This window comes from Anomaloglossus baeobatrachus, chromosome 3 (assembly GCF_048569485.1).
Source record: "Anomaloglossus baeobatrachus isolate aAnoBae1 chromosome 3, aAnoBae1.hap1, whole genome shotgun sequence".
NCBI classification, from domain to species: domain Eukaryota; kingdom Metazoa; phylum Chordata; class Amphibia; order Anura; family Aromobatidae; genus Anomaloglossus; species Anomaloglossus baeobatrachus.
Genome location: NC_134355.1, coordinates 237,914,141 through 237,931,367, shown reverse-complemented (window position 1 = coordinate 237,931,367; position 17,227 = coordinate 237,914,141). Strand labels below are relative to the sequence as shown.

The 17,227-nt window shown below is 45.0% G+C and overlaps 1 protein-coding gene across 1 annotated transcript in view; it reads right to left on the bottom strand.

The window, feature by feature from the left end:
• Window positions 1–16,388, bottom strand: part of C3H6orf118 (chromosome 3 C6orf118 homolog) — a 582,436-nt gene extending 566,048 nt beyond the window's left edge. Inside the window, exons 1-2 of the mRNA XM_075339774.1 lie at window positions 15,720–16,388; window positions 15,227–15,349 (exon numbers count right to left, since the gene is read on the bottom strand). Of these exons, the coding sequence (XP_075195889.1) occupies window positions 15,227–15,349; window positions 15,720–16,370 (774 nt within the window). The 5' untranslated portion in view covers window positions 16,371–16,388. The remainder of the gene's footprint in view (window positions 1–15,226; window positions 15,350–15,719) is intronic.
• Window positions 16,389–17,227: the final 839 nt, after the last annotated feature.

The window sequence follows — 17,227 nt, the reverse complement described above, 5'->3', positions numbered from 1 at the left end:
GTAGGACAAAATGAGAGTCCTCTAGAAAGCACAGCAACTTCCATTTTGTTTGGTTTGTAATCCGAGAGATTGATAACACAGTTAGATGCTTTTGTGCCTTGAATGGAGTGGTTGTCCAAGTTGTCAGGTTTTGGCTTTGTTCTCCACCTGTTTGTATTAAGTCCTGAATTGAGGCGCAGTCTGTGTAGCTTCTTTTCCTTGTTGTGGATCAGAAGGGTTCGTAGTCTGTAGTAGTATTGTTGTACTTCTTGTTCTGTGCTTTCTGGTAGTGTCTTCCTTTGTGTTTCAAATTCCCTCTGGATTTTACTCTTGATGCTGTAGAAGACATGCAAAAGGTGATTCCTTAGTCTCTCAGAAGTCCTGTGACAAAGGTTTTGTGCATAATGGGTATTGTAGGTATGTAGAATTGGGTTTGTAATCCAGAGTCCTTTGGGGATCAGATTCTCCTTTTTGCATTTGGATAAGAAAAATATGTCGCTGTCTAGTTGTGCGCGTTTCTTCAGAAGTGTCTTTACTTCCATAAAGATGCGGTACATTCTGGTATCCTCCATTTTGATACAAGTAAAATATATCTTTGTACCGTGTTAGCCAGTAGAGATAAAAAAAATTGTTTAAAAGAACAGAGAGTCCTCAGTGGTTGATACCTTTTAATGGCTAACTGAAAAGATGGTAATAACTGTGTTATCAATCTCTCGGATTACAAACCAAACAAAATGGAAGTTGCTGTGCTTTCTAGAGGACTCTCATTTTGTCCTACTAAAGCTCTAGACAAAATTGAACTCTGCAGCGACATGGAAGATTACTTCAGGAGACTACGTCTGAGGGAATATTTTAGCGATGCAGATGTTTCAGAATCCTCCCAGACTGAAGGAAGACGGATCTTGACAACCAGGAAAAGATCAGATTGGACACCTCCACCAGGACGCAACCCTCATCTGGATAACTATATAGACACTTTCAGACATTTGGTAAAATCCACTTTCCTAGACACACACAGGAGGCAACCATCCAACATCAGTGCCCAGGAGAGAAGGGCCATAAAATCTTTGAAAACCAACAAAGAAATCATCATTAAACCTGCAGACAAGGGGGGTGCAATAGTCATGATGAACAAATCAGACTACATGAAGGAAGCACACAGACAACTGATGGACACACGCTACTATAAGAAATTGGAGTCTGACCCTACACAGGACTATTACAAGGAACTTAACAAGTTGGCCTCTTGTCTGCCTGACATATCCATAAGAACTGATGAACTGATACCGGTGAGTCCAAGAATAGGCACATTCTACATGCTTCCCAAAATTCACAAATCTGGAAACCCAGGAAGACCCATCATTTCATGTGTGGGCACCCTCACTGAACAAGTCTCTGGATGGGTAGAGGGTATCCTTAAACCCTTGGTAAGGGATACAACCAGCTACATCCAGGACACTACTGACCTATTGAAAAAACTATCAGCAATAGGTCCTCTTCCAGAGGGAACCATCCTTGCCACTATGGATGTGGAATCCTTGTACTCGAATATTCCACACCAGGATGGATTAAATGCTTGCAAAATTTTCCTGGAAAATACAGGAACTGATGCCAATTCTGTGGTGAAGCTTACAAAATTTATCCTCACCCATAATTACTTTGCATTTGACAATGACATATATCTACAGGAGACTGGGACTGCAATGGGAAGCAAAATGGCACCACAATATGCAAATCTTTTCATGGCCAAGCTTGAGAGTGACTTTTTATCCTCTTGTCCTATCAGGCCTCTGGCCTACTACCGTTACATTGATGATATTTTAATTATCTGGACAGAGTCTGAGCAGCAGCTGAAGACCTTCCATGAACAATTTAATCAGTTTCATCCCACCATCAACCTAACACTCAACTACTCCTGCACGGAAATCAACTTCTTGGACACCATCATTAAACTACGGAACAATGAAATACCGACATCCCTGTACAAGAAGCCAATTGACCGTCCAACATACCTGAAATGGGACAGTTTTCATCCAAAACACATAAAAAACTCTATTGTATACAGCCAGGCTATCAGGTACAATCGGATATGTTCCAACAGTACAGATAGAGACAATCACCTTGAGGGCCTCAGAAAAACCTTTCTGAATCAAGGCTACCACCCAAGAACAATTGAAAACCAGATTATAAGAGCCACCAGAATATCAAGAAACCATCTTCTACATTATAAAACCAAAGAAGAGAACAACCGGGTCCCTCTTGTAGTCACCTACAATCCACATCTGGAGGTGTTTAGAGGAGCTGCACGGAAACTACAACCATTACTGCAAAAAGATGCCCGGTTAAAATCTATTTTTCCAGACCCCCCACTTCTGTGTTTTAGACAGCCCCCAAATCTAAGAAGCATCATTGTCAGAAGCTTCCTGTCCTCTCCAACACCAACAGGAACATTTCCCTGCAACCAGAAAAAATGCAAGACCTGTCCATTAATATTGACAACGGACAAGATAAAGATTCCCAGATCACATCAGGACTACAAGATCCCAGGTACCTTCAGCTGCACCACAACCAATGTGGTGTACTTAATTATATGTACCAAATGTCCAACTGGGGGTCTGTATGTAGGGGAGACCGGACAACAGCTCAGGACAAGGATGAATTCTCACCGCCACACAATTAGAGAAAAAAGGATGGATCTACCTGTGGCCAAACATTTTTGTAACCCAGACCACAGCATCATGGACATGAAATTGCTGGTATTGAAAGGAAACTTCAAGTCCCAGAGAGATAGGAGACTATGGGAGTACAAACTTATGATGACCTTTGACACATTCAGAGAAGGAATGAATGTGTCTCATGGATTCATGTCTTTTTACATCAGTTAAAAGATGTGCTCCTCTGACCATCCGAGCGTGTCCCAGCCCTGGACCAGACCCTTATCAAAGGACAATAAAACTTTCACACTGAACTGCAGCAGTATTTATGGCCCCACAACAGTTTGCCCCCTGCCATAGAGATAGTTCTGTTTCATATAACTTGTTCTTTTTTTTTTTTTTTTTTTTTTTTTTTTTTTTTTTTACTGCACTATTCTAAGTCCTGTTGTGTATAAATATGTGACTCTTCAGATTTTGTGTTATACCATGCCTGATGAAGAGACCTGAGTAGTCTCGAAAGCTTGCCTTTAACAGGTATCAACCACTGAGGACTCTCTGTTCTTTTAAACAATTTTTTTTACCTAAGGTTATGAAATTCTAGGAAGTATCTGTTGGTTCAAATGCAAACTATACCCCTAGATAAAATCCTTGAGGGGTCTAGTTTCCAGAACGGGGTCACTTGTGGGGGAGCTCCACTGTTTAGGCACCTCAGGGGGTCACCAAACGCAACATGGCTTTCGCTAATAATTCCTGCCAATTTTGCAGTCAAATGGTGCTCCTTTCCTTCCGAGCCTTGCCGTGCACCCAAACAGTTGATTTCCACCACATATGATGTATCAGCAAACTCAGGAGAAATTGCACAATACATTTTATGGTGCAGTTTTTTCCTGTTACCTTTGTGAAAAAAAAGCTACCTGGTTAAAATAACAACTTTGTGGTAATTTTTATTTTTTTTTATTTTCACGGCTTAACATTATAAAATTCTGTGAAGCACCTGGGGGTTCAGGGTACTCACCAAACATCTAGATAAATTCCTTGAGGGGTATATTTTCCAAAATGGGGCCACATCTTGGGGAGCTTCACTGTATAGGCACCTCAGGGGCTCTCTAAATGCAACATGGCGTCCGCTATTGATTCCAGCCAATTTTGCAGTCAAATGGCATTCCTTCCCTTCCGAGCCCTGCCATGCAACCAAACAGTTGATTTCCACCACATTTAAGGTATCGCCAAACTCAGGAGAAATTGCACAATAAATTTTATGCTGACTTTTTTCCTTTTACTCTTGAAAAAAGCTACCTGGTTGAAGTAACGATTTTGTGGTAAAATATTATTTTTTTTTTTTCATGGCTCAACGTTACAAACTTCTGTGAAGCACGTGGGGGTTCAGGGTAGTCACCAAACATCTAGATAAATTCCTTGAGGGGCCTAGTTTCCAAAATGGGGTCACTTGTGGGGGGTTTCTCCTGTTTAGGTACCTTAGGGGACCTCCAAATGCGACATGGTGCCTGCAATCTTTTTCAGCCAAATTTCGTTTCCAAAACTCAAATACTGCTCCTTCCATTCCAAGCCCTCCCATTTGTCCAAACAAAGGTTTCAGACCGCATGTGAGCTATCACCGCGCTCATAAGAAAGTGGATAACAAACATTGAGGTCAAATTTTTGGAATTACCTCTTGAAAAAGTGAGAAAATTGATGCTAAAGCAACATTTTTGAGAAAATTATTAACATTTTCAATATGACAACGTAACGTTAACAAAATCTGTGAAATACTTGTGGGTCCAAAATGCTCACTATACCCCTAGATAGAGGCCTTGAGGGGTCTAGTCTCCAAAATGGCATCACTTGTGAGGGGATTCTTCTGTTTAGGTACCTTAGCGGACTTGTAAATGCAACATGGTGCCCGCAATCTATTTCAGCCAAATTTGCTGTCCAAAATTCAAATATTGCTCCTTCTGTTCCGAGCCCTCCCATTTATCCAAACAGAGGTTTTTGACCACATGTGGGGTATCGGCGCGTTCATAAGAAAGTGGGTAACAAGTTTTGGGGTCCATTTTGTTGTATTATTTCTTCTAAAAGTGAAAAAATTTGGGTTAGAGCAGCATTTTTAGGTAAAATTTAATTTTTGCTTTTTTTCATTCCACATTGCTTTTGTTCATGTGAAGCACCTGAAGGGTTAATAAACTTCTTGAATGTGATTTTGAGTACTTTGGGGGGTGCAGTTTTTAGAATGGTGTCACTTTTGGGTATTTTCTGTCATCTAGGCCTATCGAAGTCACTTCAAATATGAAGTGGTCCCTAAAAAAATGGTTTTGTAAATTTTGATGTAAAAATGAGAAATCGCTGATAAACTTTGAACCCCTCTAACTTCCTAACAAAAAAAAAATTTGGTTACAAAATCACGCTGATGTAACGTGGACAAGTGGGAAATGTTATTTATTAACTATTTTGTGTGACATAACTCTCTGGTTTAACGGTATAAAAATTCAAAAGTTGAAAATTGCTAAATTTTCAAAATTTTTGCCAAAATTAAATTTGTTTCATAAATAAACACAAAAAATATTGTCCTAAATTTGGTACTAACATGAAGTCCAATATGTGACGAAAAAAACAATCTCAGAATCACTGGGATCGGTTGAAGCATTCCAGAGTTATAACCTCATGAAGTGACACTGGTCAGAATTTCAAAATTTAGTCTGGTCATTAAGGTGAAAATTAGCTCCGTCACTAAGGAGTTAAAACCCCCTTTATTTACTCCAAAAGACACCAGCAGGGTCACGGAGCCGGACCCAGTCACGGCTGACGTCCCCGGACTAGTCCATCCCGGTTCCCAGACGTCCCCAGACTAGTCCAGCCCGGTTCGAGTCCCCCAGCTCTGGGGCGGGCGTGTCACTAACATGTCTATGTATCCCGTGATTTTCATCACTGGCATTTCTATCCATCATGTTATATCCATCAGTTACATATCCGTCCTTCCTGTGATATCCAACACTAACATTTCTTTCTATTCTGTGATTTCAATCAGTAACATGTGTGATGATTGACACTATGTGGCGTAGTGTGATGCTAATGACTAGGTGGCACTAGATACTACTTACGTGCAGTGTGAACGGAGAGGTAGTCAAACAAGCCGGGGTCAGGAACCAGAAGATCACGACAGGACACAGGGAGCAGGCAGAGATGAGATCAAGATACAGGCCCAGGGTCAGGATTCCAGGAGAGTAGGTATAGGATACAGGGAGCAGAAGGAGACGTGATCAGGTCCCAGGTCAGAATCCAGAAGGTGACGACAAAGTCAGAGGGGCGGACAGAGCAGAGTCAACTACAGTCCAAGGTCGACAAGCCAAGATCAGATAACTGTACACAAACGGAAGCCAAGAGCACTTACTGCGGAACCAGGAAATATGACTGGCAACGTTCCGGGCAAGCATGCTCCCTAATGAAACAGAGCAATCAGCCAGAACAAGGAGCATATGGGAAAGCCCCTCCCAGCAGCAGCGTAGGACTCTGTGTTGAGAAACAACCCGTCAACAGGAGCTCAAGACAAACAGCAGAGCATCTAAACCTGCAAAACGCTCTGCGCGATGGAACAGGCAAGTACTGACCCTGCAGGAGAGCATGGCAGAACATAACAGAGCACAAGATGCTCCGCACATCGGAACCATGACACATCTATAGATCCTGTGATTTTCATCTGAAACATTTCAGTCCATCCTGTGATAACAAGCAGTAACATATCTAACCATCCTGTGATATTCAACATTTACATATCTGTCCATCTTGTGATATCCAACACTAAGGCGGGCTTTGCACACTACGACATCGCAGGTGCGATGTCGGTGGGGTCAAATTGAAAATTACTTACTTCCGGCATCACATGCGACATCGTAGTGTGTAAAGGTTCGATGATACGATTAACGAGCGCAAAAACGTCGTAATCGTATCATCGGTGCAGCGTCGGCGTAATCCATAATTACGCTGATGCGACGGTCCGATGTTATTCCTCGCTCCTGCGGCAGCACACATTGCTGTGTGTGAAGTCGCAGGAGCGAGGAACATCTCCTACCGGCATCACCACGGCTTCCGTAGGATATGCGGAAGGAAGGAGGTGGGCGGTATGTTTACATCCCGCTCATCTCCGCCCCTCCGCTCCTATTGGCCGCCTGCCGTGTGAGGTCACACGACCCGCCCCCTTAATAAGGAGGCGGGTCGCCGGCCAGAGCGACGGTCGCAGGGCAGGCGAGTCCATGTGAAGCTGCCGTAGCGATAATGTTCACAACGGCAGCTATCACAAGGATATCGTACCTTCGACGGGGGCGGGGACTATCGCGTGCGACATCGCAGCATCGGCTTGCGATGTCGCAACGTGCAAAGCCTGCCTAACATGTCTGTCCATGCTGCAATTTCAAGCACTGACATGTCTATCCAGCCTTTGATCTCCATAACTAACATGTAAATCCCTCCTGTGAGTTGCATCACTATCATGTCTATCCATTCTGTAATTTCCAGCACTAATGAATCTATCTGTCCAGAGAAGGGCTGGAGCAGGGGCGCAGTCATAGCGGAAAAACGGACATGACAGGGGTTTGTATAGACAGGCACATATAGGGATAATAGGGCATTTGAGCAGGAATGGGTTAACAGGAGTTTTGGCGCGTTTGCTCGACCGGATTTGGGGGGAGTTATAGGGATTTGAGTGAGCATATGGTTAGGACCTGCGATGGGATTGGTGGGAAGTTTGTAGGAAGGGGTGTGGAAAAGAAAAAAGATTACCTTGATAAAAAGCGGAAGAGCCATTGGGACATCCTGTCTCATGGATCCAGGACCGCAGAACGACATGGATCCCATGGTGGCATCTGCACTGAAGACGATGATGGAGGAGCATGGCCGCGAGTGGCTGCAGGAGCAGCTGAACTCTTTGCTGGGGCAGAGGGATGAGTCAGTCCATCCGCCCACCAGACGTCGCGGCATCCGCCAGAGCCCTGGAGCCCCAATGCCCCCCAGCAGTGGAGGAGGATGAGGAGCCCGTCAGGGTCTTTTCCAGCAGCAAGGGAGCAGTGGTGTTACACTGGTGGGAAGAGGTCTATGATCCAGACCAGGCCGGTGAGAGAAGACAGGCGGGGGCGGAGCAGGGAAATCGATGCTTTTAGGCCGCAGGCACAGCCTAGGAGTAGGCCTGACTACATCATGGGGTAGCGAGTAGCTCCGCCCCTTTTAGATGATGGATCCCAGGGGACAGCAGTGCTTGCCCTGGATTGGAGCTAAGTCACAAAGGCAAGGCACATCAGCCGGCCCGCAGCAGTGGGATCAGCAGGCTGGGTCCAGTACAGGCTGGGGGGCTTGTGCTCCAGCAGGCCCCCTGCACAAAGAGCAGTTGACGAGGTCAAGAGGACGGTAGGTCAGAAGAGGAGTCCAACATCCAGGAGGACGCCGAGGGAGTCCCAGAGGACGGTCCTTGGTCTAATCCAGTGTAAGAGCTCTTGCGGCATCCTCCCAGCCTGGTGAGAACCCCCCTTTATGTTTGTCCTCGTCTTGTGTGTCTCCTGTGTCGTCTCTTGTGTCCAGTGTGAATGAGCATAGACAGGCTTTGGTTAGTGCTAGAAGAGCAGCAGAGGTGCAGGGTTTTGGTGAATTTGTCTGTCAATTTTTAGCTGGTATGTGTGCTGTTATGGCTCAGTTAATCCCTGAAGGGGTTGGTCAGTTTTCGCCGGTTAGTGCATGGATGGGTAAGGTAATAAGGATACCAATTCAGTGGTTTATGCTGCGGTGTCTCAAGTGGCGGTGTTGGGGACGGGGTGCTCAGCAGGGTCAGCGGACCTTGGTGGTAATGCAGCGGTTTCTCAAGTCATGGTCTCGGGTACGGGTTCCCTGGCAGGGTCAGCAGACCCTGGTATTAGGTTGGACGATGCGTATGTCTGTTTTGACGGGCCCATCGGTGCCCACCTAAAGCAGGACATACGTGAAAAAATTTGGAAGGATGAGTATGTTTTTTCACTAGTCCCTTTGACAATATTCATTCTAGATAAAGTGAAGCCAGATGAGAGTAAGAAGGAGGAGGAAGAAAAATGGCAGTACCGTTTGATACCTCGTACGTTTTCAAACTGGCTGCAGGCATTTGCCATTTTAGTCAGTGTGACTGGGGAAAAGGTGCTGCAGAATTGTTCCCCATTATTTTGGCATTTGGATTCTATAAGTGAGGCTTATAGGGTCTATGGTAGCACTGCTTCACTTCGTTATGACAAGCAGTTCCGCCAAAGAAAGGCTTTTAGACCAGGTCTTCGGTGTGGGACCATAAGGACATTGCGTTATGGATGCACCTTATGGGGCCCCCGCGTTCTAATCTGCAGCCGTTTTGGTCGGGGGCTGGGGGTCGACATCCAGTTCGACATCCTTGGCCCATCAATGACCCGGTTGATGTTTGCAGTTTAATGACAGTCAATGCTGGTATGGCTCAAACTATTACTTTCAACATGAGTGTACCTTCTATGGTGAAAATCACATGCAATCTAAGTGTTTCAAAAAAGCAAAAGGGCGTACTGGAGATATTAACCAGAAGGGGAGTGTTACGAACCGGCGCCGCCATAGCCGCAAGCAGCCTGCTGCGGTTCCTGTTGCGCCCAGGCTGCCGTTCTTGGCCGTGCCTCGGGTCGTCCAGTTGGCTGCTCCTTCCACCACGTCTAAGTGTGGAGAGGCGGCTAGTGTGCATGCGTGCGCCGCTTTACCCCAGCCAGAGTCTAAGCCCGGTGTTTTGTCTAGTGAGCATGCTCATCCTGATTGTGTTATGTCTGAGACTAAGTCCTCAGTTCAGGCTACTGAGCATGCTCCCACAATTAACCCTAACAGCCTCTTTGCACAGGTACTTGGACTTCGTGCTGTGTCTAAGTTCTGGGATGTGCCTACTGAGCATGCTCAAACTGATAGTATGCTTTATGAGCCTGTTGCTCAGGCTACTGAGCATGCTCAGGCACTTAGTGCATCAGAGGCTAGGTCCGGTAAGGACCTCACTGAGCATGTCCGTGAGGTGGCAGGCCCTGATAGGGCAGAGGGTGTCAGGTGTCCTGATGACGTAGCAACTCCGGACTGGCTCGCAGAGGCCCGCCCCTATGATCTGGCACCTCACCATTGGTCGTCAGACGATGACTGGTGAAGTGTTTGGGGCGTGGCTGCCATGAGGTCATCAATGACATGGCGGTTCCGAATAGGTCGCATGTGACGTCACTGATGACATGGCACTCTGCTATTGGACCTTGGTGGTTCCACCCTGGGTTTGGGGCGGACCCAGGTTATAAAAGAGGCTGGAGACAACATGGAGGTGCGCAGTCTTCATTTAGAGTTCTTGGTGGCATAAGCCTTGTTGGAAGCGGTAGGTAGGGCTAGGCGAACGGTGCCTGTCACGCCAAGATTCGTGGCTCAGCACATGAGGGTCAGGCGCCGTGCTTCCTTGCTACCGTTCCTGTTGTGCTAGAGCAGTCCAGTGGCGTTAACTGGGCTGCGGCTGCTGCGTCACCTGTTTAGTTGTGCATCCTACGCACACGGACAGTGTACCTGCTGCGCCACCTGTCCGGTTGTGCCCTCTACGCGCACCCCAGAACCCCTGTGAAGTTACCAGGTTGTTCCTGGATTGGGTGTGTGAACCCTACTATCCTCCTCGGCTTCCCAGTCAAATGCTACTGGTGTGACTACCTGGTCTGACGTGTCCTTTACACACGTGGCCAGTCGAGTGGTGGCCAGAAACAATAATCGGAGGACCGCTCGGCCTGACGTGTCTTGCACACGTGGCCGACAGGGCGTTGTCGCAGCGGTCTTCTCGGTCAACGCTAACTGGTTACCATCCGGCCTGACGTGTTGTTACACACGTGGTCGGAGTAGCGTCCGCTCCACCGAAATGCTAACTGGGTTGTCGTCCGGTCTGACGTGTCCCTACACACGTGACCGGTTCCTTGAGTTATCTCAGAGCCATCCAGCTCTATAGTCTCCGCCTAACCCACAGGGTGCCAGCAGCTCCATTACCATCTGGAGCACGGTGGGCCCCGACTGGCAATTAGGATATATACCCCTGGTCCTAATCTGCTGGTCCCCCCGTAACAGGGAGCGACACCAGTGAGAATCGAAGCGATGCTACCTTACCTAAAGGAGTATCTGGATAGGGCAGAGTTACTGGAAAAAGGTTTTCTTTCAGTTTTAACATCCCCTATTCACACTACCTAGACTATTTTTTGTGACTGGGTTCTGCGGACTCTGACTGTTGTTCTCTGATACTTAACACAATTGAGCAGCTGGCAGAGAGGTTTGGGATCCCGGCGGAGGTCCATCCATGACTATATGTTCCTTGGGGATTGAATTGGATTCAGTGGCTATTGAGTGCCGTTTGCCGATGAATAAGATCATGGATTTGAGATCAGAGGTGCAGGCGGCATTGATAGGCAAAAAAACTACGTTTGCGTCAGATCCAGTCGTTGTTAGGACAGCTAAATTTTGCATTTCGAATTATGCCCATGAGGCGAATATTTTGCCGGCAGTTGGCAGCAGCCACCGCCGGCGTGCGGCACTCGAGTCATTTTGTCCGCCTGTCGGCTTGTCAAAAAGCAAACCTGAAGATTTGGTCTTTCTTTTTGGTCAAGTTCACTGGAAAATCCGTTTTAATGGAGGATTGGGTGGATAGTTCAGATTTAGAACTATTTACCAGGTGCACATTGTTTTAGCGTTTACTTTCAAGGGAAGTGGTGTTAGGGCTTTTGGCCAAAGGCATGGAGAAAAAGTGGTCTCGTTCAGAAATTGGCACTTTTTGAGTTATTTCCTATTGTAGCTGCCATTGGGGTATGGGGCGAAGCATTTCGCAATAGGAGGGTCAAATTTTCTTGCGATAACATGGCAGTCGTGCAAATTATTAATAGTTTGTCTGCTTCCTCTCCTCTGGTGGTGAACCAAATGCAGAATTTTATCTTGAGAGGTTTAGGCTATGTGCCCACGGGCGCTCGTACCTGCGGATGTATCCGCTGGTACGAGCGCATGTTTCCTGCAGCTGCTCGCCGGCGTCCGCAGCTATTTTTAGCTGCTATATTACAGCGGAATAGCTGCGGGAAACATGCGGAGATTCATGCGGCTTACCTGCGGACGTCCCGGCCTCTTATCTCCATAGCGGAGGGCCGGGACATCCGCAGGTAATTTCGCATGAATAATTGACATGTAATTATACATGCGGATGCCTACATCCGGAGCATGGTCGGCAGCTGCACTTTCCGCAGCGTAGACATAGCACTCACCATGTCCCATAGGATAACATGGGGAGTGACTGTACATGCTAAAACCTGCGGATTTATCTGGAAAATCCAGAAAAATCCGCAGGTTTTCCGCGGCAAAATCCGCAGAAACAAGGTCCCGTGGGCACATAGCCTTAGAACTCAATGCATGGTTGTCTGCTAAACTTGTGCCGGGTGTACATAATTGCTTAGCGGACACCATTTCTCATTTCCAGTGGGACCGATTCTGCTCGTTGACTCCAGGAACTGTACGGTAGAAACACTATGTAGCGCAATACCTGAAGAGAGTAGTCAAACAGGCCAAGATCGATGCACAGAGAGCTAACGTCCGGATAATATCGAAAACCGAGACAAAGTCAGAGAGCTAGCCGAAGTCAGTACACAGAAGGAGTCAGTCAGTAAGTAGGGATGAGAGTATTCGACAGGGATGGGAAGGAATGGAGACTGTGGGTAAGACAGAGTGAGGTACATGGAGGGAGGAGGTCAGAACAGCAGGAAGAGCAGGACAGAATCAGGAGATGAGACGGAGAGGGGTCACAGAGGGGATAGGGAATGCAGACACTGGCAGAGGTAGGAAGTCGGGAGAGGCGGAGGAGGGGAGCGGTAGTAAGACAAGATCAGGGAAGACACAAGCAGATCAGAGCCGAGTACTTGACAAAACCGGAAATATCACTGGCAGCACTCCAGCAGGATCAGCTCCATAATAAGACGAGGGGGGAGTCGAAATAGAGTCAGGGAGAGGCCGAAAACCCAGGGAGGTCCAAAAGGGTACACCAGCTCTGCAGGAAGCTGGCCTACAGAGCAAGAGTGTGAAACCGGGTCTGCAGGATGGCAGACCTGCAGGGCATGGTCATGACAAGCATATGATGCTGTATGGAAGGAGTGGTTGGAATTCTGTAGGTCGGTGGACAGAGAAGGGGTGAATGAGGATCTTTTGTCATTGTTATATTTTATCGGTCATTGTTTTTCAAGAGGAGTGTCAGGATCAAATATTTTAAAGAAAATGTCGTTTTGGTTCGGGTTGAGACGGATTGTGGATGTGACGAAGGATTTTTTTGTTCAAAGGGCTTTGAGAGGCAATAAAAGGCACTTTATGGTTTAGGACAGCAAAAAGCCAGATTCTTTTGCATTGCTGGGGTCCATGTTAGAGGCCTTTAAAGGAATCTGCGCAGATGAATTTGAGGTACAGTTGTTCCAAGTTGGCATTTTTTGGGGACTTCAAAATTCGTGAGCTGATTAGCAGAACGCTGCTGTAACAGGATGGGTTGTTGTTTGGAGCCGTGGAATTCTTTCAGGATCGGGTGATTTGTGTATTGGGTCGGTCCAAAATGAACTAAGCATGCAGAGAAAAGAAGGTGGTTTTGTTTGGAGTAGCTTGGTCTCCAGCGTGTCCAGTACACCGGGTCGGTGAGTTTTTACTTCGGAGGCCTAGGATGGAGGATAGATCATTTTTAATTTATGAGGATGGGAGAGCTCTTTCCAGATTTAAGTTTTTGGTGGTTTTTCGGAAGGTTTTAAAATGTTTAGGTTTGAATCATAAGGAATTCACGTCACATTCTTTTAGAATTGGGGCGGCAACATAGGCAGCTCGGTGGGGTCTGACTGAGAGTGTGGTGAAGCAGATTGGTCAATGGGAATCTAATAGGTACAAGTCATATGTATTTTTGTAGTTTTGTTTAGCAAATGTTGGTTTTGTTGTCCTGTTTTCTTGTGGTGTATCTAATTTTATTTTTCTTCAGATCCGAATGCATGCTTAGTATGGATTTTGGAGCACTCGTTCATGTACTGAGGCCCACTGCGAGTGGACCGAAGGCCTGAAGGTAGATTTTTAGGTCTCAAGAGAGAGGAGGCAAGCGTGCACTGGATTGGAATTAGGGGCATTCTATGGAATGGAGTCCTACCCCAGCTCCATTAATATGCTAGATTGAATCACCCGCCGGATGTTCTAGTGTTGCATGTTGGGGTTCATGACCTAGGCGTCCGATCATCTGGGGACTTAGTCAAGGATATAAAATTGGATCTAATGAGGCTTTGGGATATGTTTCCTAAGGTGGTCATGGTAAGGTTGGAAATAGTGGCGCGCCTTACTTTGTAGATTGCTCACTTGGTGGACAGAATTTACAGGGCCAGAGGGAGAGTTAATAGAGCTTTTTCTAAATTGTGAGAAGACATGGGGAAGTGGTGGTATGGCATAGAGAGTTGGAGGTACCCGACCCTGATTTCCTATGAGTGGATGGGGTTCACCTAAACGATATGGGCTTGGATTTGTGGAATTTGGATCTGAAGAAAGGAATAAATAAGGCATTAAAGGTGTGGCTGGACTCTCATGAGCAAGGTTTTGCGTCCGATCGCTGTGGAGGTGAGAAGGTCAGGGATGGCCTTGGTTAACGGTGTAAGGGGTCACATCGGAGGCATGCTGACCCTTCATACCTGTTTATGGTTACATTCCGGGATGGTTCCAGGGAACAGGTTAAAGCTTGGAGGGGACAGCACTGTGACATTTCTCAGCCCCGAGTTGGAGCAGTACAACTGGAGATGTTATTCTGGTGCTGTTTAGTGGTTCAGAACATCCATGATCTCCTCAGAGCAAAGGTTATGGTTATGATAGTTATCAGTTTGAGTATGTTGTTAATTGTAATTAATAAAGGATGCTGTGGCTGTATATTTCCATCGTCACTCAGCGTTTTGTGGTTATTGTACATGGAACACTTTACAATACCCTAGTCAAAAGAAGGCCTGGAGCGGGGGTGCAGTCATAGTGGAAGACCGGACATGACAGGGGTTTGTAAGGACAGGCACATATAGGATTAATAGGGAATTTGAGCAGGAAAGGGTTAGCGAGTTTTGACGCATTTGCTAGACAGGGTTTGGGGAGAGTTATTTGGATTTGAGTGGTCACATGGTTTGAGTTTGCTATGCGATTGGTGGGAAGTTTTTAGGAAGGTTTGGAAAAGAAGAAGAATTACCTTGATAAGAAGAGGAAGAGCCGTTGGGACATCCTGTCTCGTGGATCCAGAACCAGTGAATGACCCGTCCACTTGCACTTATTTAATGTTTAAAGGAATATTTAAAAAAAGGTTATGGTTATGATGGTTATCAGTTTGCGTATGTTGTTAATTGTAATTAATAAAGGCTGTTGTGGCCATATATTTCCAATGTCACTCAGCGTTTTGTGGTTATTGTGCATGAGACACTTTACAATACCCTAGTCATGTGATTTCCAGCTTTAAAATGTCTATCTGTCCTGTAACTTCAATGACTAACAAGTTTATCCATCTTGTGATTCCCATGACTCCATGACTTTTGTATATTAAATTTGTAAAATGAGATACTTACCTTAATTTCTTTTAGAATATTTCCAAACATAGAACAATTGTTGCAGATTTTTTCAAATGTTGCGCTGAAGACTTGTAGACGGGCAAAATGAGGAGGCCTAATATGGGTAATGTTCTGAAGATCCTGAAACAATAAAAAATTATATTTTTCAGAGCTTCAAAGGGAACCTGTCACTAGATTGATGCTGAGTGAACCATAGGCAGACTGAATCAGAACCCAGCTAGAAACGATAGCCAGATATGTTTTACTTTGAAAAGTTGTGGCTTTTCAAAGAAAACATAGTTAGAAAATTTAGTCCGGGGACCATAGGGTGAGACTTGACAAGTTCAACGAGGCCCATGGCCGGTGTCTCCAAACTCTGCTCCAGTCGAGTTACAGGTCTTTCCCTAAGTACACAAATAGGAATAGCAGACAGGTTCCCTTTAATCATTCTGATTACTAATAGTCAATGAGAAGCATTTTAAAGAAACATAATTTTCATTATGATTATTACCTTGGTTAGCTTCTTCTCATCGCTTTCAACAGTTATGTTCTTGTAGAAGTCTTTTGATAAGTCTTTCTTTTGAAGAATCTCTTTGTTAAACTGTAAGAACATACTGAACCGGTCAGTTTTTGTGATACCAGTAAAGTAAGCTGGACGAAATTGATATTCCTGCCTTTTATCCTGAGTTGACTGTGGTCCCTCAAACTTCAGTACTTTTAATTCTGGCAGTCTCAGCTCCTTATTCTTTGGTGATCCCCTATAGTTGTTTTGTTCAGGATTTTCTAAACCTGCTGTTTGGGAATAACCATCTACAACCGAACTTGCAAACGGTGTGTTTATTGGTGTATATGGTACAGATAGTTTTACAACCGAAGAACCTGGACAACAGGACTTGCCCACAGGATCCTTATTTATAAAACTGGTCTTGAGTGGAACGTTTATAAAGGAATCTTTCATTCTCTTAACCTTTCCTTTATGCTGATCTTGTGTTTTTCCACTTTTCCAGAAACCCTTTTCTTCTAGAGCCAGTGGCTTGAAAAGATGATTATGATTAAGATGTCCACCTGTATAATCCCAAATATCTTTCGTATTAGCTTGTTCTGTTCCATCCAAAAGTGTATCAAGGGGTAGGATTCTGGGTTGTTGCTTTGTTTTTAACATAATATTTGCAGTTTCTGAATTAATATTTTGCTAAAATATGCACCATTAGGCCTGAAAAACAAATGCATACTATTTTATAGATATACTGTAGATGGACATACCTTCCAAATTTTGAAGAACAGAAAGACGGAGAAAGTATGTGGCATGCACAGCGCGCTGCGGCAAATTTTGACCACGTCCCTGACCACACCACAAACACACCCATTTGGCAGTGATCGATGTTCAGCAGATACCCCGGACTGTTAATTCACTCATATTTGTACCAGCCAAAACGTTCTCATATCTATATAAACATCACTATATGACATGTTGCTTTTTTGTGTCCATTAGGCCAGGTTCACACATTACAGAAATCCAGTGTTTATTATTTTCTGCAGGATCTGCACCAAATTATACAATAAGGCTAAGAACGCACTTTGCATACTCCTACTTGCAGTTCTAAATGCACGTTTTGGGCTTAATTGATTGACCAAAGTTGCCTTTTTCAGAACTTAAGCGCTGAAAACGCATGCGTATTTACCGCGTTTAAGATGCGTTTTCCGCGTTTTTTTCATGCTTTTTCACCAGCGCTTTGACAGATGCGTTTTGAACATCAAGACACTGCTAAATAAAGATTAACTAGTCAAACAGAATGAAAAAAGAGAAAAAAAAAAAAGAAAACATATATAATTTTGGAATTAATAAAGAAAATAGTTATATTTCATGAAATTATAGCGGTTTTATAATATTTAATGCTAAAATAGCAATACAATCATAATTTTCTTTAATTTAATTGTTGGACTATGTGTGTGTGTGTAAAGGGACATATTATTCCATTATTTTAATGTCAGAAAAGCATGTGTTTTTGAAGTCCAAAA